The 21650-nt window shown below is 53.8% G+C and overlaps 1 protein-coding gene across 10 annotated transcripts in view; it reads right to left on the minus strand.

Moving 5' to 3' along the window:
• CEP131 (centrosomal protein 131) overlaps positions 1–19682 on the minus strand; it is a 38056-nt gene extending 18374 nt beyond the window's left edge. For 2 of the 10 annotated variants that reach the window (XR_012154831.2, XM_073311019.2), the window contains exons 1-16: positions 18645–19665; positions 16409–16626; positions 14903–14997; positions 12292–12406; positions 11685–11812; positions 10482–10601; positions 9550–9702; positions 8844–8961; positions 7803–7928; positions 6890–7058; positions 6618–6718; positions 6022–6204; positions 5293–5484; positions 4636–4773; positions 3750–3875; positions 3295–3411 (exon numbers count right to left, since the gene is read on the minus strand). Coding sequence is in view for 9 of the 10 variants with exons in the window: in XM_073311019.2 (XP_073167120.1) it covers positions 3295–3411; positions 3750–3875; positions 4636–4773; positions 5293–5484; positions 6022–6204; positions 6618–6718; positions 6890–7058; positions 7803–7928; positions 8844–8961; positions 9550–9702; positions 10482–10601; positions 11685–11812; positions 12292–12406; positions 14903–14997; positions 16409–16585 (2058 nt within the window). In the remaining variant the exon portion in view is untranslated. Of the gene's footprint in view, positions 1–3294; positions 3412–3749; positions 3876–4635; positions 4774–5292; positions 5485–6021; positions 6205–6617; positions 6719–6889; positions 7059–7802; positions 7929–8843; positions 8962–9549; positions 9703–10481; positions 10602–11684; positions 11813–12291; positions 12407–13977; positions 14076–14902; positions 14998–16408; positions 16627–18644 lie in introns of those variants that run through there. The other 8 variants (XM_073311023.2, XM_073311022.2, XM_073311020.2 and 5 more) reach the window with 8 other exon arrangements.
• Positions 19683–21650: the final 1968 nt, after the last annotated feature.

Genomic DNA, 21650 nt, shown 5'->3' on the forward strand with positions numbered 1-21650 from the left:
GCCACTAGACCCCTGCAGAGCTCAGCAAACAATAGCAGAGGTGTTACCTGTCCTGGTAGGAAGCCCTTGGAAATGCATCTGCTGAAAGCAGCAAACAAATGAGAGCCCCAACTGGAAACATGGTTTAGGGCAAATCCAGGCTGATGGTGCCTATCTGAGAACAGAGAGAGGCACACAGGCACATCCATGCGCACGTGTAGTTACCTGCCTGCAGAGGCATGTATGGAGGGCTGTGTTCTGTTGGGGAATCTTTATGAGTACTTGATTTTCCAAACCCCTGGTTCAGGACAGGAGCATGGGGCTATAGGAGGAGGACAGTCAGCTGCACCTTTCACAGGATCTTGCAACATCACTGTTGAATCCACACGTGCTCTACAATGCCACACAGCTCTGCTAAAGGGGACGTTTCCTGGCCTTCCTGCAGCAGGCTGTGGCTGGGGCAGATGTTAGCATGTCACTCCTTCCTTAGACACTACTGCCAACAGCTTCCAATTCCATGGGCACAGGTGATGTTGGACACTCCAGGTCCTACTGCTCTTACCCTTCTTTTCTAGAGCACTTGTTTGGGAGAGCCGGGACGCTAGCTCCAGTGTCCTGGCCAGTCAAACATAAATCATTAACACTTGGCATTAGAAAGTTTCCATGGAGGTTTCAGTTGAATACAGCATTCTCTAATTGCTGGCCGGAATGCAGTGCTCCTTGTCCACACAGGAGGCAAAGCACCCTGAATCCTTTTGGATGTCAGACACTATAGAACCGTAAGACAGTTGTATGACCTGGACACTGTTCGGAAGGATGGAGGGAGGGAGGGGGCCATTCCAAAGGGTCTGTGGCTCTCTTTGGACAGCACGACCCCCCTCCAGGGGGAGGAGACAGCGAATTGCACAGCAGCGAAGTCAGAAGAGGAAGTGAATGATGGCTCTGACTCAGCCACTGAGCTCAGTAACCAGTGCAGGGAGACAGTGTGGTTGCGGCTGTTATTGTCAACGACCAACCCCCTGTGTCGAGTTGTGAAATCCTCCACACCCGCCCTGCCCCAGGCAGCGGTTAGCCTATTACCATCTTGATGCTTTCACCTGTAGGTGCTCAGAGAAAGCAGCAGCTACAGGTCAGCCAGACAGTGCACAGAACAGAGGTGCATGGCACAGAGAGATAAAAGAATACCTTTACCTGGGCACAGTGTGCCAGACTGGGGAGAAAGAGAGAGGGATCGGGGATGAGGGGGGACACACACAAAGGCATGTAAAGTAAGAGAGCCTGGGTGGGAGCAGAAACCCAACAGGGGACTGTGGTGATGACAGGAAGATGCAACCAAGCGGGTTAGTTAACACGTGGACAGTGCTGGGAATGCAGCATCTACAAGTGCTAAGGAATATCACAGCTGCCCCAGCGTCACAGCATAGCTGCCCCTGCTCACACAGGCGAGTGAGTGCAAGTCACAACTAGGCTTCCTGCTAACCGGCTGCAGGAAGTGCTGAAGGGGAGGGGGGCACACGAAAGCACCAACTGCTCATTCACTCCTGTGACTCAGAACGCAGATGCAGCAGCCTAACTAGCTGTGCACTGGGGCCAATACTGAAACCTGCAGCTCTCAAAAGAGCTGAGTGGAAGGAAGGCCCCATGAACCCATTTCCTCTCCGCTGACCAGCATGTGACTGGGGGCTAACAAGAAGGGGCTCCTGACTGCTTGGCAACTCGACTGGCCCTAGAGAAGCCGAGAAAGGGAATTTACCCCATCACACAAAGAATGACCATGGGGCTGGGGCACCAGCGTGAGACCTAGGAAGCCTGGGTTCAACTCCCGGCTCTGCCACAGACATCCTGTGTGACCTTGGGCGAGTCCCTCTGGGCCTCAGCTCCCCTCTGTACTACGGGGCTAAACGCCCTGGCCTGCTGCACGTGGGGACGTGAAGATAAATGGACTAAAGATCACAAGGCCCCCAGATACTACAGTCATGGGGGCCAGAGGAGTACATGGGGCAGACAGATCATGGCAGGAGCCCTCAGCCTGGATCTGTACCACCCCCTCACTTTCCCCAGCTATTCTCTCGTTAGTAAGTATTGCTGCCGTGGAATCAGCCTCACATCTCGAACAGGTGCTGGGCCAGCTCAGCCCACTGCAAGATGCGAGCCACCCAGAGGCTCTGTGGAGTACAAGCACACTTGCCTTTCCCTCCTGTCTGGACTCAAACTCTGGCTTAAAAACCAAAGTGAAACGAGTTTGGTGGGTCTTGACTTAGTTTCTATGCGTCCATGTGATAAAGTGGCCACGGTTTGATGCTAACGGCTGTCTCCGCTTCGTGCAGGGCTAGGAAATAAACAGCAGGAGGTGTGATAGGTCAGGACTGGGGTTCATTGGCAGGTCTGCGGGCAGGCAGGGGGCCAGGAGCACAACAGCAGGAGGTGCTGGAGGTCCATTGTCAGTGTGCGTGGGAGGGTCGGGCACCCTTGCCAAGGAGTCAGTTCAGAGCTGCTGAGACTGGCTGACGAGAACAGATACAAACACCCTCTGACTAAGGCGAGGGGACGAGATGCTGCTCTGTCTGACCAGCGCACAGCGACTGAGTCATGGGTAAAACCTGGGCTACGGGAAACGCAGGATGACGGTTCCTCACGACGAGGCAGCGTCCCGCAGAGGATGGACTGTTTGCCGGAGGGCGGCAGGGAGGGAGGACAAGCTGAGTTCTCAGAGGCCTTTTGCCATCGCTCCCTCCTAGGGTTCCCCAACCCACGTTACCCTCAGGCCCTGCACATTTCCAGCCTGGGAACAAGCCCCTCTTTAAAGTATCCGAAGCCACAGGAAGTGGGGCTGCCGTAAGAAACTCTTCTTCAGAGGCAGGTTTGTTCTGGTGCCTAGCATCCCTCTCCACTGGAGTGAGGCCTCACCCCACACTGCCCAGAGGGCTTGGGGCGTCGCCTCCGCAGCCTGGCCTTGGTTGGGAAACAGGCCGTCCTCAGCAATCTGACACCAGCAGCTTTCCATTGCATGCCCAGCTCTAATTCCATCTGCCCAGCCAGGCAGGATGGAAGCCTCTACCTGGGAACAACGTGCTTCCTGCCTCCTCTAGCTTGCCAGCTAGACTCAGACTGGGACCCACCCCTCAGGGGGAAGGCATGCTCTCTCCTTTTCATCAGCAGAAGAGGTAGCCAGGACCTGGATGGCTCCAGCCTAAGAAAGCTCACAGATTGGAGAGGACACGCTGTGCTCTCCCTCTGCTGTGATCGTCTCAGAGCAAGTCTCAACTCTCCACTTCCCACCCCCCACCCATCCCCCCCGCCTCCAAGCCTTCTCACCAGCTCATGCTGCTCCTGCATTTGGGAAATCTTCTTGGTGTATTTCTGGTCCACCTGCTTCAGCTCTGCCACCACAGCCTCGCACTTCTCACTCAGAACCTTCTTATCGTCAATCAGCTGAGAGAGAGAGAGGGTGGGGGAAGGTTAGATCACTCTGCTCGGGACCCAGCACCCACACTGTGGGCAGTGACTACACCACAAGTCCTTGGGAAGTTAGCTGGCAGAGCATCCTTTAACTACTCCAAAGGCTGGTATAGAACCTGCTCCCTCTCCCCACCAGGCAGCCCCTTACTGGAGAATGGGAAGCCCCCGTCACACCCAGGCACAAGGGCTTTTGGAAGGAGTTTGTAACTGGAGCAGACTCCCAATGCTTCAAGGAGGACCACTGGAGGGGTGCAAGGAGAGGGCTCCTGGCTTTGTGATTCTAAAGCATCCCACCCGGGAGGGGAGATTACCTGGTCGATGAAGGCCAGGTGTCTCTGGATAGCAGCCTCGTACTGCTCTCTCTGCAGTTGGAGCTGGTGGCTAAGCTCCTTCTCAGTCTCTTTGACATGCCGCACAGTCAGTTCCCGCTGCTGTGCCTGTCAGGCGCAGGGGAAATAACCACAGGACGTTAAGGAGAGCTGCCCACCCAGAGCCGGGGCTGGCATAACCGGTCACTTTAGTCCTGAAGGGCACAGAGAGGACAGAGACCAGGAATGGTGCCTGCCCACTAGGTTCAGCTTGACTGGGGTTGAAGGCTACCCATTCTCACCTCCTGGGGCTGCCAGGTCCCAGTGTGAGGGGATGGGAAGGAGAGAAAGGGAGCAGAGTGCAGACTGGGCAGGTGGGGCCAGAGGCAAGAAAGGCAGCAGTCCTGGCATGCTAGCGCCCTTCCTGAAGAGTTGCAGGCTGGATCAGGAGCGTGGCCAGAACCCAAGCAGCTCCCATTAGGGTCACTGACACTGACGCGTGCTTTGGCAGTACAGAGAAGGCTCAGAAGTCCCCACCCGACTGGGTATCTTGCGTACAAGGAGCGTGGAGGTGAGCATGCCATGGATGGAAGGGATTGCCCAGCCCCCCAGCTGGGCTTTCCCAGACCACTGCCAATGGCTCAGTCTGCCTCAGCTCAGGAGCCATCCCTCTGGTCCCTCCATGTTAGCTTGGCACCATGATGGAGAGGATCTGCCCCCATATTGCCAGTGGTACTTCGCATGGCTAAATGCTTGCCTTGTGGTGCAGCTGCCCTCTCACATGGTAGAGGGTGCAGGCCAGCCCTGAAGGGCCAGTTCTGGTTCCCACTGCTGCAGGTCCCCTGGCCTGCACCCCCGCCCCAGGCTGGTGAGTGTCTAGGCTACACACCAGAGCAGTCTGCAGCAGGGTGATGGCTCGCTTCTTCTCCTCCACCTCCAGTTTCAGCCTCACGATGGAGCTGGTGACCTCTGTGGCTACGGCTGAAGCTTGCTCCAGGTGGGCCACCTCCTCTTCAGACAAGAGCCCCTGGGAGAGGAAACCAGCTCAGTGTAGGACCAGGAAACCCGCTCCTCCCACCAGCATCCACCCCCCAGGTCTCCAGAGGCAGGAGGGCCTCAGCCACTGTACTGTCAGGCCCCTCAAAAGGGCTCTGGAACCCCACCCTCACCTACAGGACAGGTCTCTTGCTAGCCTCCTGGAATGGAGACAGTAGATGTATTCCCATTCCATGCCCCAAAAGCCACACCCCAACCTCCCACTTGCCCAAGGCCATGCCTTTTAGAGACTCCCCGCCATCCCAAAGCATCCTGTAGGAGTCCAGAGAGCAGCAAAATGTAGGGGAACATGGTCCTAAGGCCTTGGTGGCTTCCCCTTTTCCGGCGAGGACGACGACGGATCCATTTCAGCCTCCATTACATTGGCCCCACGTCACTGGGACACGCTCTCATTCTGTTCCACATCAGCTTCAGAGTGGAAGAGCCGCTGGCAAGCTCCCACTTAACACACAGTCTAGATGCTAGTCTAGCACACTGCCCTGCCGCTCACCTCCTGCTGAGTGGCAGAGGCAGCAGATCTGGGCCGCTCCTGCTCAGACTTCTCCATCTCATCCAGGAAGGTGATGATGCTCTGGAGCTTGGCTTCAGAGAGCAGAGCCCCGTCCCCAGGGACGCCGGGGCAGTGGTTCAGCTTTCCAAACTTCTCCAGGTTATCGGCAGTCAGGGAATTGGAGTCAGCCTCCTGCTCAGGGAGAAGATGTATTGCATTCATGGACACAGCAGCCAGCAGGGAGAAGTGCAGTGCAATTGCACAGCAGAGAGCGGGGACTGCTTGGGAGGCAAGGCAGTGGGTGAGTAATCAGCAGTCACCAATGGATCCGAATTCTTCCATCGCCCCCTAATGGCCAGTCCTCATATGGACACACACACACACCACGTCCACAGGAATTCTCCCCGGAAGAGCACAGCCTGATTGAGAGAAGGGTTTTAGCAAGGCCCTGCTGCTCCGGGGGCGGGGCGGGGGTCGGCGGAGAACAAGTCATACATGCTCCAATTCCCCAGCCAGGCCAAATTCCACCTTGTCCCCAACTGACACTCGCAGAGGCATTTCACGAACATTAACTTTTCATCCCCGCTCTCTCCTGCCAAGCACTCGATCCCTTCTCTGACTGCGCGGCTGCAGCAGCGAGCCCTAGCAGGAAAGCCTCCTTGCCCGCAGCAGCCTTAGCCCAGCTCTGTCTAGGGGATGGTCTTACCCAACCCTGAGCCCTGACATTACCCCATCTATCCAGGCATATTTGTCTTTCTTGTAGAGCTTAGGTTGGGGCAGCAGCTCCGGCTCCTCCTCCAGCAGTTTGAGGGTGTCCAGAAGCTCACTGAGGGTGACCTTGGACTGGGCTCTGTTGGTCGCAGTGACCACCACCTGCAGCTCCTCACTGGCCAGCTCTCCGGAGTTCACATCCTAGGGAAGAAGGGGTGGGAGGAATTGAGGGAAAACCCACCCTTGGTAAGACGGTTTATAGGGCCTGCCCAGCTGTAATCCGGGCTTTAAATAACCACAGAAAGCAGGGGGCTCAGTGCGGCCTGATGCAGAACAGGGAGATCAACAGCCCTTTGAACTGAGAAAGGCCCATCTCTAGGGCTGCGTGAGCAATGCACAGTCAAGCTTTCTCTGCAGTTGGGTCATTTTCCAGGCTCTCATGCAAGCCTCTTCAGCACAGACCCCTGGGCCGGCTGAGCAAAGGGCTGAGCACCTGCTGGTCCGCACTGAGCCGAAAGGGTCTGGAGGGAGGGGAGAGGAGGGAGAGAGAAATCCAGTGCCTGAGCTTTCGAAAGCCCCAGTGACTGGAAAGAGAAGAGAAGAGCTGAGCCCACCTGCGGTTTGTCCTCTGCCATGTTATCCTGTCCAGTGCCCGAACCGGGCCCTGGGGGGAAGATTTCTGCAGGCTCGGCAGCTGCTGTGCGGAAATTTGCACCTGTGGGAATCAAAGCAGCATTCACTGCTTTACACCAACCCAAGAGCAATCACCACATGCCCTGGCCCTCCTTCCGGCTTCCATGCCCCAGCACCCTGCTGCCCTGGCTCTCACCCGCTGGCAAGAGGTGCACATGCAGCTATGGTCTGAAGGCCTCGGGGAGATTCTCACCTGCATTATTGGCCTTGACGACGCTGTTGGAGGGACTGATGTTCTTCACAGAGGCTGGCTTGGTGGGTTTTTTCCTTCCCACCCGTCTGCTCTCCTTCAGCAGCACCAACTCCTCCTCTGCGAGGCGCTTTGCATCAGCGGCCTTTTGGGCTCGTTTCTGTTGAAGCTCCTGTAACAGGGAACCGTCCGTCAGCACCCTGCCCGGCGCAAGGCCCCCCTCTGCCCATGCTGCCAAGACCCTGTACCATCAGTTTGTGTGATCAATGGCTGGGGGCAGGGGGTCAGAGCTTGAGCACTGGGGAAGATGCTAGTGAGACTGGCTAAACTTAGCGCAGCAGGCACTGAAGGGTTAATGAGATGACAATGCCATCCAGCAAGAGCGAGGACATCACTTAAAAATGAACATGTCCATGCTGCATCGGCAGCCCCCGGAGACCGAGCCTTCCCGCCCAGGGCTGGCAGGGTGGGAGTAACCACGGCACAGACTGCGAGGTGCTCCGACAGTGCAGTGACGCGGGCACGATACATACGACAGATGCTGCATGCTCCCAGCCAGCATGCTTCCACCTGCCCTGCAGGGAGTCCAGTCTCTGTGGCCTACTGAGCTATGGCCTCTCTGCAGGGACTGCCAGTTCGGATGTGGACGGTTGTTTTCCAAGAGCTAGACTGAGATCAGCTTTTCACACAGACTGCTGAACGGCAAGAGACTCCAGGCTGGCCAGGGCAGAGGTGCTGTATCCCACTCCACACTGAGCTGCCCAGCCTCCCCGCAACTCTTGCCCCTACTTACGCTGCGTGAAGCCCTTGTGAAGGCAGAGAAACTCCCCTCCCCGCCCTTCTCCACATACACATTAAAGATGGCTCCTGAGTAGGTAAGCCAAACAAACTGATCCACCCATTACTCAGAGCCCACCATTACTTGGATAGCAGCTCGCCGGGCCAGCTGGGCCTTCTCCTCCCGGATTCTCCGTCTCTCTTCATCCTTCTTCCGCTGCAAGTCCAGGATGTTCCCCTCCTCCATCCGTGGCTGCTGCCTTTCCTTCACAGAAGCACAGATGGACGTTATTGAGAACTATGGATGCTCCTCACCAGCATTTGCTGCCCATAGCAAAGAGATGCGAACAAACCACATTTCCCTCCTGCCTGGGTTGCCCTGAACCCAGAAAGTTTCCTGCCCCAACCCTCCCTTTTCAGAGACTCTGTGCCCAGAGAGGTTTCACCCTAGGGTGCATGTTTATGAAACACTAAAAGCAATTATCTGCTGGCTGGGTTTGAAATCACTGATAAGACAGGCTTAAAAATAGAAACACATGCAAGAGCTACATTTCCCCCCCCATTTACATAAATAATTAAATACAAAGAAATATAAAAAGCTGCAGAGGACGCACCACTTCCTAAGGTGTCAGTTATTACCAATGGGGCACAACAGGACATCAGGACATCACTGCCCTAGACATTATGTGTCCCCAGCAACCTGACCCCGGAGAACGAGGACTGGTGCCTTCAACAGGAGCTAAAGCCGTTACTGCCAAACAAGTGGCTGCTTGCAGCTATGCCAAGGGAAGGGAATGACACTTGGAGAAACCACTCAGAGGCTGACACAAGGGGCTTGTGGCCTGATTTTCAGAGGAACTAAATTCCCATGAATGTCAACGTGAACGTTCGCCATCCAAACACCCCGGCCAGCGGTGCTCTGTGCTGCCACATGGGCCACCCGAGTTCGGCGCCTGGGCCCTTCTCTGGCTCCATGAGCCTGGAGGGGCCTAATGTCTCTCAACACATCCTTCCGGCTAGATATCAAGTCCTGTCCAGTTCTCAGCTGGGTGGCCTGGTGGCCAGGGGAGAACTACTTTTCCTGTTTCTAGGGGCAGCAGCACACCACTGTCACACAAGGGGGTGCTGGACTGGGGAGTTGGCTCTGAACGAATACCCAGGAGACCTGACTGCGACAGACCTCTCTCTTGGAAGCCAACAAGTGCTCGAGAGCGGCTGCACCCATTTTGTGCCTCTGCGAGTGACGTCGGTACCAGCGCTGGATGGTCACAGCTGCCAGGTTAACCTGATGAATGAACCTACAAGGGGAAGAGGTGACTCAGTGAGACTGCTGTAAGCACGTGGGCAGAGACCCACACCCCACAGCCTGAGGCACTACTGACCGCCTGCCTCATATGGTCACTCTGTTCAGACGGACATGCCCACAAGGGGACAGTTGTTTCTGGGGAGATTAGTTATAAGAACAGCCAGACTGGGTCAGACCCAAGGTCCATCTAGCTCAGTATCCTGTCTTCCTGTATGATCAGGCCACACAAGGTCACAGAGAGACTGAAAGCACAGACCCAGACTGTGGGCAGGGCTAAATCAATGTAGCTCCATTTAAGTTACTGGAGATATGCCAATTTCCACCAGCCGAGGATCTGGCCCACACACAAACCCACAGAATATGCACATCCAAATGTTACGGGCAAAACCTGCTCCCTCTTCCAGCTTCTGCGCTGTATCCCACTTCCATTTCCCCATGCCCTCTATGGTCTGCCTTGACATTGCCCATTGCCTCTCCCAGCTATGGCTCTCCCTTCTCCCCCTCCACCAGCCCAGAGCTTCTCCCACCCTGCCTGGAAACTCCTCTTCTCCCCACCTTTCTGTTCTGCTCCCTGCCTCACCTCTCCGCCTCCTCCTCCGTCACCTCCTTCCTCTTGAGCAGGCTGCTGCTGCTGTTGTTGCGGGGCATTATGTTGTTGCTGGAAAAGTTCTTCTGAGACTTCTTGAAGCTGCTGCTCTCACTGTCCTCGTTTGAGGTTGCCTTGATCATGTTGCTAAGAGAGAGGAGACTGTCTAGGGCTATCCTGCCCACTGCCATGGCTATCCTGCTGCATGCCACACCCACCCAGCAGACTGGCCCAGTGCACAGGGCAGTAAAAGGTGCTTCGCTGTGCCCACCAGCCAGACCCATAGGCACCCATAACCCTCTCACTCTGCGTAAAACAGGCACCTCTTGCTGGACAAGTAACTGCTCTTGGGCTTCACCCTCTGCCAGGGACCGGCATGTTTCAAGAGGTAAGGAAACCCTGACAGAGGAGAAGGCACTTGCCGACAGCCATGCAGCGAGTCAGTGGAACAGCTGGGAATATAACCAGGAGTCCTGGGTTGCCAGATCTCTGTGAGCACCTCCGCTGGTCAGGCAAGCACAATGAAACCCCATTTGTAAAGAGCGACTAGGGCTTTAGGAGCTGAACGGAGAGTCAAACGCTCAGTGTTTCACAGAGAGCCCTCTCTCTTTCTTGTCTCACACGCCCTCAGTTCAAGGCCTGGACCAGTTCTGAGCCCTCAGGAGGTGCCTGGAGGTCCATGAACAGGTCTGGGGACCATTCTATCAGAGCTGCAGTCTATCAGGGGCCTGAACTGAAGGAGACCAGGCAGTCAGCTAGCAATATCAGTCACACTCAGGGGTGGCATGTTTTAAGAAGCATCCCTTCTCACGTGTCTAAACCCCTCCTGCGTGTATGGCGCGAGCCAGGCACAGGAGTGGGCCTGGTCACCTAGTCCTGGCCTCTCCAGAGGCAGAGAAATAGTCCCCAGCAGAGCATTCACTCACACGTACTTGAGGGAGGTTGCTGCTTGGTTGGAACTTTTCGGAGTGGAGGCCTTGTCTGTAATGGAGTAGTTGTTATGCACCATGGTGGTGACACAGTTGCCCATGGCCCCTTTGTTACTCCTTGCGTGGAGAGAAGAATGAGATGTTAGGATTGGCTGGATCAGAGAACAGAAATGGGCTCTTAAGATAACTCTGTACTGTTTTCCCAGCACCCCAAATACTCACAGCTTCTCTTAGGCTTTCACGCATTGTTACCAGGTGCATTGCTGCCCAGAAGGCAGCTCCTAGAAATTCACTTGTCACCTAGAATGTACTCCTCCCCAGCTGGGACACAGCATTATACAGAGAGCCACACACACATCCCCATAGCGAAGGAGATGTGCTAACTTGGGGCTGCAGCCGAGAGCCTGTGGGTTTGAGTCTGCCCGTCCCGGCATTTTCAATGTGTTGGGCTGGCATAAGCCTTGCCTTTCGCAGCACGGGAAAGGAGGGAGTTTCAAATGCTGCATTGCAAAACCCTCTGTACACATTTCCTATACCATTTAGTCACCTGCAGCACTGGACTCCTGCTCTCTAGAGTGAGTGGAGCCATTGTGCTCTCTAGTAAACGAGCGAGGAAGAAGCTTTGTAACCTAATGCACTGGAGCTACTTTATCCAAAACGCTGCGGCTAAAGCCATCTTCCCCTCCTGCCACGTTCTCCTCGAACACCTTTGTCAGCTTCCTGCCTCTTCAACACCAGGTTCAGTCTCCTCATCCTCACCTGTGCAGCTCCATCCCCCTGCTTTCTAACAGCTGCTGCCTTTGCCTGCTCCTTCCACTCCTGGATTCATGCTTTATTCATTCCCTCTCCTAAATCTAGAGCAGCCTCTCTCTTCCTGGGCACTAAGCAACCTTCTTTTCAGCCTTCAAGTGTCTCCTCTCCAGCCCAATCTTCCATGACTAATCTCTGCTCAGATGCCATCAGCGCCCTGTTGCATCAGACCCTTAGCTGTCACGGTGCAGTTAGTTTAGATGGTGAGCTCCATCCCCCTGGTCTGTAAAATCCCATGCATACCCTATAAATAATGTGCATGGGGGTCTAGACAGCTGTTCACATCTCATTTTCAGCTGACTCATATCACCACCTCCTTTTCTTGGTTTTAGCTCCACATCTAAAGAAGAGGGGTGAACCGTCTTAGCCCTGTGCTGCTACCTCTCTTACCTGTTATTGGCAGTGAAGTTGGCTGCCAGCAGCACCGTGGTTTCTTTCTTCCTCATGCCTGCTGGGGACTCAAGGGTGCTGGAGCTGCGGGTGCTGGATGGGATCGGGAAGACCCTGGGTTGATCGTCCTACCATGGCGTTAAGCAGAAGTATGAGTGCGTATTATAAACCCTCCCTGGGGAATGTGGTCTCCCTGCAAGGGCCAGCGTCTCCCAGAAAGATTCACTGTCCCACCATTCATGTGGTTTGAAAGGTCCATTTGCACTTCTCCAGGCTTCACATCAGACACCAGGGACCAACAGCCAGTGGGCCAGACAAACAGAACCACGGTCTAACACAGCCAGGGAGCACCCACATGGCAGTAGGCTGCCTTGTTAACTATTTGTGCTTCAGATCTAATGGGCAGGATACCAGGTTGTTCAACCACATCAGCACCAAGCTGGAAACGTACCCCTATACAAAGGCTGTACATACCCCTATACAGAAAGGCCTGATCAAGGACTGAAGCATGTGGCTTGCCCCATTAACTTGAAGTCAGTGGGCTACTCACATGTGTATGAGCAGCGTAATGTGGCCCACAGCAGTCAAAATAGGTTGTCTCCCTTACCAGGATATTCCATGTGGTTTTCTTTTCCGGGGAGGTTTTGCTCAGACTTGCCAGCTTTTTTCTTCCCCCAGAGCTGCTGTCAAAGAAGGTCAAGAAGTCTCCAGGCTGCTCAGTACTGTTATCCCAAAAGAAGGACATCCCAAGAAAGATAAGGAATGAAAAAAAAAAATCCTTTTCAAGAACCTCAAATGCAGAATTAACAGCAATAAAACAGTGACGCCCTGGGGGTTTCTTCTTCAAAGGCGGCGTCTGTGGTGCCAGGGGAGGCTGTTGGGTGCCCTGCTCTTAACAAATTGTCACAGTCTGACACTAATCCATAGAACTGGCTTGAAAAAGCTGAGACTCACCTGGCACCTGTTATCCAAAACAAGAAGGAAAAGAGCTTTGCTGAAAGAAGGTGTCATTATGTAGTCATTGGTTCTATATATAATTAGCTCATACAAAGTGCTGTATATTTCGAAGCCCCATGTAAATAGATGTTATATTACAGGAAGGAGTATGAGTGAGTGGCACAGCAGGGACTGAGAGTCAGGACTCCTGGGTTCTATCAATGACTTGCCACATGACCTGTGGAAAATCACCAACTCATCTCAAATATCCCACTCAAATATCCCACTCACGGGGGTGTTTTGAGAATTAACAAGAATATGTAAAGTGCTTTGAGATTCCTGGAGAGGTGGAAAGTGTGGAGGAGCGTATGCAAGGATGCATGTGTTCCCATAACTTGAAGCAAAGGCTGTACATACCTAGCAATAACTCAAGGTGGTGGGTGGGGGGAGATATTTCACTGAATGTAGCATTTTTTTTTTTTTTTTTAAGTCTGAAAACCAAATACCCAGAATTAAAGCTTGACCAAAAAGAAACCTTCAGACAGCAGGAAGCACACAAGCACAGCATCTGCCTTTCTCATGGTACCCTGAAGTCCACGTGGACACAGAGTCTGGTTATGCTTCTAAAACTAGTCAGTCTGTTCATAAACTCTGCACAGCCTGTCAAAGCCTTTGCAAACCTCGCAGAGTCCAGCAGAGCTCACAGTCTGCTGCACCCCAAAGCGTTCTCTCATTTCTAACTTGGCAGTGAGCAGCCCCAGCTCAGCACAGACCTGTGCTCCATCTCCTCCTAAGAGCTTGCAACTAAACCAGGGCTCACAATTTCTGAGCTACAGAGTGGCAAAAACAGTGTTACAAGAATTTGCCAAAGAAATAAGCCTGTTTATTCAAGCTCCCATCTTTCAGAAATGGTGTGTATTTTCTGCCTAAAATTGGCCAGGACTCCTCCTCTCTCCACCAACCACAGTGCAAAATTAGAAGGGCAGAGGGCCTTTAGTGAGGCTTTACCCAGCAGGAGGCAAAAATCAGGCTTATAAGGAAGAGCCAGTTACAACTCCTAACATGGGAACAAGCGACCTCCATAAACAAGCCCTTGTGGAAAGGCCCGATTAACCTGGAAACTTTGTGAAGAACCTCACAAACAGCACACTAGTCTGAAGAGCCAGCTCTACCAGGACTCTGGTCTGTGTCAAGTGGCATGGGAGAGAACTATTCTCTCAGTGGACCGGGACTTAAATCCCCATATCGTCTACTGTTCTACACACAAAAGAATTTCCCTTTGGCATTTAACAATGCATTCCTGGAGGTGTGGGAGGCCTAGCTTTTAAGAGAAGCAGCAGCAGCAAGAAAAGCAAACCTTCACTGTGCATCAGCTCCTAGGAATAGGCTGTCCAGAGACCCCCGCATACCCCACTCTTACACTCCGACGTTCAGCTCCCCCTTTCATACTGATCAAGTAATCAGCCTTTAGAACGTGTGAGAGGCCCTAGGTGAGAAGCATGGTATAAAATATTAGAGCCTGCAGCTGGAAGAGACATGGCATTCGTTTCTTTCATTCCTATAGTTCCCCTTTGCCTCCCTCTCCCAATTCAGCATTTTATGTCCCTAACAGTAACAAAGAGCAAAGGAGCACCAGGACCCCATGGGCTGGGGGCAAATTTTATTCAAAAAGGAGACATGGCCCTTCCCAATCAGAGGCAGTCAAGTGTCTGAAATAGCAGAATAATGCCCTCCTGCCCCTTGCAAGACAAGAAGAGTGAGGACAGGCCGCAGGGAGGTCACAGCAGTTGACAGGAGTCGTTTCTTCTCTCCTATAGTAATACCTGATGCTCTCTCCCTTTTGAGAGCTGAAGAAATCTAGCTACCTATTTATGAGGCCCCCCCATCACAGTAGTGTCTGAGCACCCACAGGGTTGGGAAGTAGATGTGGTCAATTCAATAGGTCTGCTGTCCCCCTCCGTGTCTTGTCCACCTTGCAAGCACAATGATTTGCTATTGTACGGTGGCTCATGAGTGCTAGGCAGCACAGGTTGGATTATTAGCATGGGCAACAGTGCCTACTGGAATTAATATGGCACTCAGTTTACTTGAGGCTCATTTCTGAAAGGGGTTTCAGGCCCCCAGAATTATACTTCCTATCTCCCTTGGATTCTAACCTCATGTTCCTGCAAGTGAAGTACCTGGAACTCAGACACTGACCAGTTAGCCTAACAAGACCATGATGCAGAGGGTTTCCTTGCTTTTTAGTAAACAGGATGGGTGGGTATTTTTTTAGCCCTTACCTGAAAGGACCATTCACCTGCTGGTTGACCTGGGTGGTACTATTCGATCTCCGGAGATTGTTAATGGCTCTGGAGCAGCCAAGTCCTGCATCTTCCTGCATAGGAGAAAATGAAATCTGTGACCAAGACACCCCCTATTCATACCTTACACACTATTGCAATGATATTTGTACAAAATACGCCTTGTGAGGCGTGATATAAAAGCTAACACCACACTGGATATTAAACTCACGATCAGAGAGGCACATGTTGACTTTATATGTGAAGTTACAAATTCTCTCTGTATGATGGTGAAGACAAGACAGCCTAACCAAAGTAAAGGGGATAAATGGGTCCGTCCTACACAAAGGAATGTGGGTTTACCTCAATTTACATATTAGCAGTAAACAAAGCTATTCAGCTAAAGGAGCAGGGGGTTATCCTGTTCCTAAGCTCAAGGGACAGAAATTAACATGGCTCCTGCACCCTAGAGAGATGCAGGAGACCAAGTCTGCCTGGTAAGATGAAGAAATCCCTTTGGGGATATAAGGAACAGAGAGAGACTCCACCTTTATCCTTCACCTCAGGCGAAAAAGAAACCAAGTGATTTGCTCTGTGATAGGTCCTGCCCAGGCCAGCCAGTTAAAAGCTCAAAAGGAGACTGGGGGTAAAAGAAACCATCTTGCTAGATTAAGTTTTAGACCTTGAGATGCGTGTTTTCACTTTCATTTGCTTGTAACCGTCTTGACCTTTCTCTCTTTTACTTGGTATCACTTAATCCATGCTCTCTCGTTAATTAACTTGTTTTACTTTTACTCTAACCCCCTTTGGTGCTATGATTGAAGGGACGGGAACATTTACCTCCGTTATATTGATAAGCTGTGATGGTCTGACTAACAGAGCAGCAAACTGAATGCCTTCTGTGAAAGCACAAGGGTAGTGGCTGTGCACTGCCAAGAAATCTCTCTGACGAGCCTGGGGGCTGGAGTTCACTGATTGTTATGTTACCCGCTGGCAAGGACTGGGCTAGGAGAGCCCTGAGGAGTTTGCTGGTGAGGAAGACAGACTGGCATGGCAGGGAGCTGACACACAGTCTAATTCACCAGCAAAGCTCACTCTTGCAAAGGCAGAGAGGGAACACAGTGGCTCAGAGGTCTGGGCATCTCCAGCAGCTTGTTACAAAACCCAACAATAACTCTCTAAAGAGAAGCATGGGCACAGAATGCCGGGATGGACTCAGCAAAGCAAATTCCTCCCAAAGAACTAGGGAATTTTAGAATAAAAATGCCTAGCAATGGTGCTTCATAAAACAACAACAGGCCCTTTGTGGATCCCCCCATCCCAAAACACACACCTAACTTCTGCTCAGAGAGCAAAAGCAAGGGGAATGCATGTCCCAAGGGATGAAGTTAAACACTAAGCAACCCCTAGAGAACAGAAGTGTATCAAGAAGTCTGAAATCTCTGCCCAGGTCCTCCTGGTGATGGGAGGGTTTGGGAGAAAGCACCCCACAAACGCAGTACTCACCGGAGCATTCCTTCTGGGCTTGCTCTCGGTGATGACAGAGATGGAACGAGCCATGTGCTTAGCTGGAGAGGCGCTGCTCGGCCGCCGCAAGACTTGCAGTGGGTGGCCCGTTAGACTCAGGTCCAAGCCATTGGCACTGATGGCTTGGAATGAGGAACTGCTGCGGGTGCTTTTCATTTTGGGGAGGAGAGAGTGACAAATCCTGCAGCTGCAGTGGACTGAGGAGAAGAAGCACAGAAGAGTACAACCAGGATCGGGTGGCAAGTGAGTGGCACCTACATAGCTCAGCGACAGGATAAGTCATCTGCCTCTCAGCTTTCCCCCAACAGCCCAAATGCACAGGGGCTGAATATCCACCAGCTCACACCCTGCTTGGCCTGGCTCTCTGCACCTGCCAGTACTTGCTAAGCACCCATACCAACATTTGCAGAAGTAGCCTAAAATTTTTGACCTTCAGGCACCTTAGGCCTGTCTTGCTAAGCATCTGCAGCTCTCAGCATCTTCAGCTGGGTTTGTGGGCACTCAGCACCTTTGAAGGTCAGACCCAGCATGTCTCAAGTTAGACTCTCAAAATTTAAGGTACCCAAAATCAGTGGCCACTTCCTTGGTATTTTGGCTTAACTAATCCCTACACCCACCTGTGTCAGGCAGGCAAGTATCACTGTGCTCATGTGACAGACTGGGAAGCTGAAGTTCAGCCCACTACACCATACTGTGTCCAAGAGGGTTCTTTCAGTTCAGACATCATCCCCCACCTCAAACGCGTTTCATTCAGATTTTACAAGTTGCAACTGGAGTGTGTTGAGAAGGGTTGTGAGATGCATGAATTAACACAACTTTTGTCACTCACTTCTAGCCAGGAATGCACGGAGGTCATATCCTTTCAAAGAAGGTTTTGAGGGCGTGTGAGACCAAGTTAACACACTGCACCCTCCAACCTTAACTTAATTCTGCCCCCTTCTTCCTTTTGCGTAGCAAAGCCCAGTTCCCAAGGACCTCGCTGGCTCCTTTCCAACCTCCACGGCCTCAAAGCAGTTTCACAATTACTCTGCTATGTTGTTTTATTTCTTTAAATAGTAATAAATGTCCTGGGAAGCAGTTGAAATGGAAGAAAGTTTTCCCCTCTCTCCCCAAGAATTGCAGCTGTCTGGCCTCACATCACAAACATACCTAAGCTCTTTCCAAAGACATTTGCAATTCCCTTGGCACAAGAAATAAGAACAAACAAAGGGCTCTCTATGGAAACCACCAAGCTCACACCAGGAAGATGGGTCACAGCCGCAGCTAGCACTGGGCTTGGGAGTTAGGTAGATATTTGATCAGAGAAATGTATATTTAGGTTATCTATACTAAAAAACTAATAAAATCAAAAGGTTTGCTCCAGGTTCCACACAGGTACAGCAGAAGCAATTGCAGGGTTAGGGCTGTATACTGTAAGCCTTCGAGACAGGGACCATGTCTCCTTATTTGCATTATGAGGTGCTCAGTACACTTGTGAGTGCTATAAAATAACCACCCGTTAGCAAGGCCTGCTCTGCAATCTAAAGGCCACTTGACTGTAACTGGCCATTAGCTGAAGCGCTATAACAGGGGTTCTCAAACTGGGGGTTGTGACCCTTCAGGGGGTCACAAAGTTATTACATCAGGGGGTCACGAGCTGTCAGACTTCATCCCCAAACCCTGCTTTGCCTCCAGCATTTATAATAGTGTTTTTAATTTAAGGAAAGAAGTACTTGTGGCACCTTAGAGACGAACCAATTTATTTGAGCATAAGCTTTCGTCAGTGAGCTGTAGCTCACGAAAGCTTATGCTCAAATAAATTGGTTCGTCTCTAAGGTGCCACAAGTACTCCTTTTCTTTTTGCGAATACAGACTAACACGGCTGTTACTCTGAAACCTTTAATTTAAGGGTGGTCGTACTCATAGACTTGCTGTGCAAAAGGAGTCACCAATACAAAAATTTGAGAACCACTGCCCTATAACATCAGCATTCTTATTCCAAAAGCTCCTTTTCCTATGCCAGACCCCTCTCAGGTGCAGTGGCAGGGCAGGTTTGCATTGGGCCAGGATTGCTCCTTTCACATCCCCAGCCAGAGGAAAATCCTCACACGAGGAGTTAAAAAGAAAAACTAAAAGTTTGTTGGCAAAACATCACTCACGCATGGCCAGCACCCAGGTACCTCCATGCGCAAACAAACCAAAGGGGATGAATATGAATACAAAGGGGGTTCCTTACCTGCCTGAACGTCCAGCCGTCACAGTGCACTGGGAACACCTGTATTTAGGGCTGTTTTCCCAGCATCTATTATTATTATTATTTGGGGGTGGGGGGGTGCTTGAGAGAAAAAGGCAACTGAAGACTCCAGTGCTTATAAGGACGCTCCAGCAGCGGAGAGGAGTCCAGGCCTGGGACCCTGTTACAGCCCCTCTCTCCTGGAGACTAACCCTGAGCTCCCCCTACACTAGAGAAAGGGGGGGCTGCAAAGCCGCTGGTAGGATGGGGACCCTCCCCTAGGTGACTCGGGAATTAAAGGTCCCCAACAGTGATTTTAAAACATGGGAGTTTAAAAAATTTCTGGAGGGCTCAGGAGCTGGACACAGCCTGGTACCCCCCAGCAGGAGCTCTGGGGCCTTCCTCCCCCCAGCAGGGGCTATAGGGCCTGCCACCCCCCAGCAGGGGCTATGGGGCCGGGGTCCCCCCCACCACCAACAGGAGCTATGGGGCCCTCCGCCTTCCTCCCCCCAGCAGGGGCTCTGGGGCCGGGGTCCCACCACCACCAACAGGGGCTATGGGGCCCTCCGCCTTCCTCCCCCCAGCAGGGGCTATGGGGCCGGGGTCCCCCCCCACCAACAGGGGCTATGGGGCCCTCCGCCTTCCTCCCCCCAGCAGGGGCTCTGGGGCCGGGGTCCCCCCCCACCAACAGGGGCTATGGGGCCCTCCGCCTTCCTCCCCCCAGCAGGGGCTCTGGGGCCGGGGTCCCCCCTACCACCAACAGGGGCTATGGGGCCCTCCGCCTTCCTCCCCCCAGCAGGGGCTATGGGGCCGGGGTCCCCCCCCACCAACAGGGGCTCTGGGGCCGGGGTCCCCCCTACCACCAACAGGGGCTATGGGGCCCTCCGCCTTCCTCCCCCCAGCAGGGGCTATGGGGCCGGGGTCCCCCCCACCACCAACAGGGGCTATGGGGCCCTCCGCCTTCCTCCCCCCAACAGGGGCTATGGGGCCGGGGTCCCCCCCCCACCAGCAGGAGCTATGGGGCCGGGGTCCCCCCCCACCAACAGGAGCTATGGGGCCCTCCGCCTTCCTCCCCCCAGCAGGGGCTCTGGGGCCGGGGTCCCCCCCACCACCAACAGGGGCTATGGGGCCGGGGTCCCCCCCACCACCAACAGGGGCTATGGGGCCCTCCGCCTTCCTCCCCCCAACAGGGGCTATGGGGCCGGGGTCCCCCCCCCACCAGCAGGAGCTATGGGGCCCCGCCGCCCCTACCCAGGCCCCCCAGCCAGGGGCATTGTGGGAAGGGTCCCTCGGGCCGTGCCCACCCCGCGCAACAAACGAGGGGCCAGACGCGGACGCCAGTGACCGGCCCAAGAACAGCCTAACCCAGGCGGGGCGCGAGCCCGCCTCCCCAGCCACGCCATTGGCTCGCTATGGAGACACTGGTCTCTCACTGGGCGGCTTGGCTGCCCGTCGCATCGCGGGAGAGAGTTCGGTTGAGACGGCAGCCGCGGGGAGGGGGCGCCAGGCCGGACTGGGGCAGGAGCGCGGGCTGCAGGGCCCGCCAGGGGGCGCTGCGGGGCCTAGCGGGGCTCTGGCTCCCTGCGGCGGCTGGGCCTCGTCGGGGGCGGGGCCGGGAGGGGTGGGGTGGGATGGGGAGGGGCGGGGCACGGAAGGGAGTGGAGTAAGGAGGGGCAGGGAGTGAGAAGGGGCCGGACAGGGCGGGGCGGGGCAGGGAGTAAGAAGGGGCCAGACGAGGTGGGGTGGGCAGAGGGTGAGGAGGGATGAGGTGTGGGGTGAGGAGAGACAAGAGACAAGAGTGAGGAGGGGCTGGGCAGGGTGTGGCATGGGGTGAGGAGGCGTGGGGCTATGGGTGGGATGGAGTGAGGAGGGGCAGGGTAGGGTGTAGGGTGAAGAGGGGCAAGGCAGGGGGTGAGGAGGGGCCGGGCAGGGTGTGGGGTGGGGTGAGGAAGGGTGGGGGGGAGTGGGATGAGGTGTGGGGTGAGGAGAGACAACAGTGAGAAGGAGTAGAGTGGGGGGGAGTAGAGTGAGGAGGGGTGGGGGCGAGGCGGGGCTGGGTAGGATGAGAGTGGTGCAGGGGGATGAGGTTAGGAGGGGTAGGGCAGGATGGGGCAGCCAGAAGAGGGGCTGGGGGCAGCCATCTCATTGGGGTCCCCATGGAGCATGGGGTGTAGGTTGATGATGCCCTGTGCAGGTCCAGTGGGGGTGGCGAGGAGGGGTGCGGGATCAGGGGGGATTTATCTCCATACTGAAGCAGGCTCTCTGAGGTATTCAGGTGCCCGTTCCATGATGCAATCCGCTTCTCAGGTGGAGTGGCCTCGTTTGGAGAAGAGTGGCCTCATTTGGGTTTATGTGTGATGCGGTTTGGGCCCCGGCCTTTCTCCTCAGCACACAGGCTGCGCTATCCACGCACCTGGCTGCAGAGAACAGATTCCTTGGTGCGACTGGTGTGGCTGCTGGATCTGTGATGGGAAACCTAGTGATCGGTGAGTTTCTTGTCCATAGCTGTCTGTCCCATTGTTGAAGCTGATTGTGGTGTCCAGAAGGTTGATGCTGGTACATCAAGAGTTTGTTTCATGTGGAAATCTATGAGGGAGTTTAGGTCATCTGTCCAGAGAATGAAAATATCACCCGTGTATCTCAGCTGTGTCACTGGTTTCATGGAGTATTTGTCCAGAAATTCTTCAAGTTGACCCATGAAGATGTTGGCACACTGGGGAGTGCTCCTAACATGTAGACGTGTTATGGGTTGCTATTATTACTAAGTACTATTTGTACAGCACAATGCCTAGGAGTCAGTCATGGCCCAGACCCCTTTGTGCTAGGCGTGGTACATTATTCATTAGGTATATGATGGTAATGCCTAGGGGTCTCAGACACAGCCCATGACCCCATTCTGCTAGGCAGTATACAAACACAGAACGCAAAGATGATCCCTGCCTCATCTGGGATGAGTGCTGGAAGAGTTAGGTAGCTGCCTTCGTATCTAAAACAAGAAAATGTACATCA

This window comes from Lepidochelys kempii, chromosome 14 (genome assembly GCF_965140285.1).
Source record: "Lepidochelys kempii isolate rLepKem1 chromosome 14, rLepKem1.hap1, whole genome shotgun sequence".
Lineage (NCBI taxonomy): Eukaryota > Metazoa > Chordata > Testudines > Cheloniidae > Lepidochelys > Lepidochelys kempii.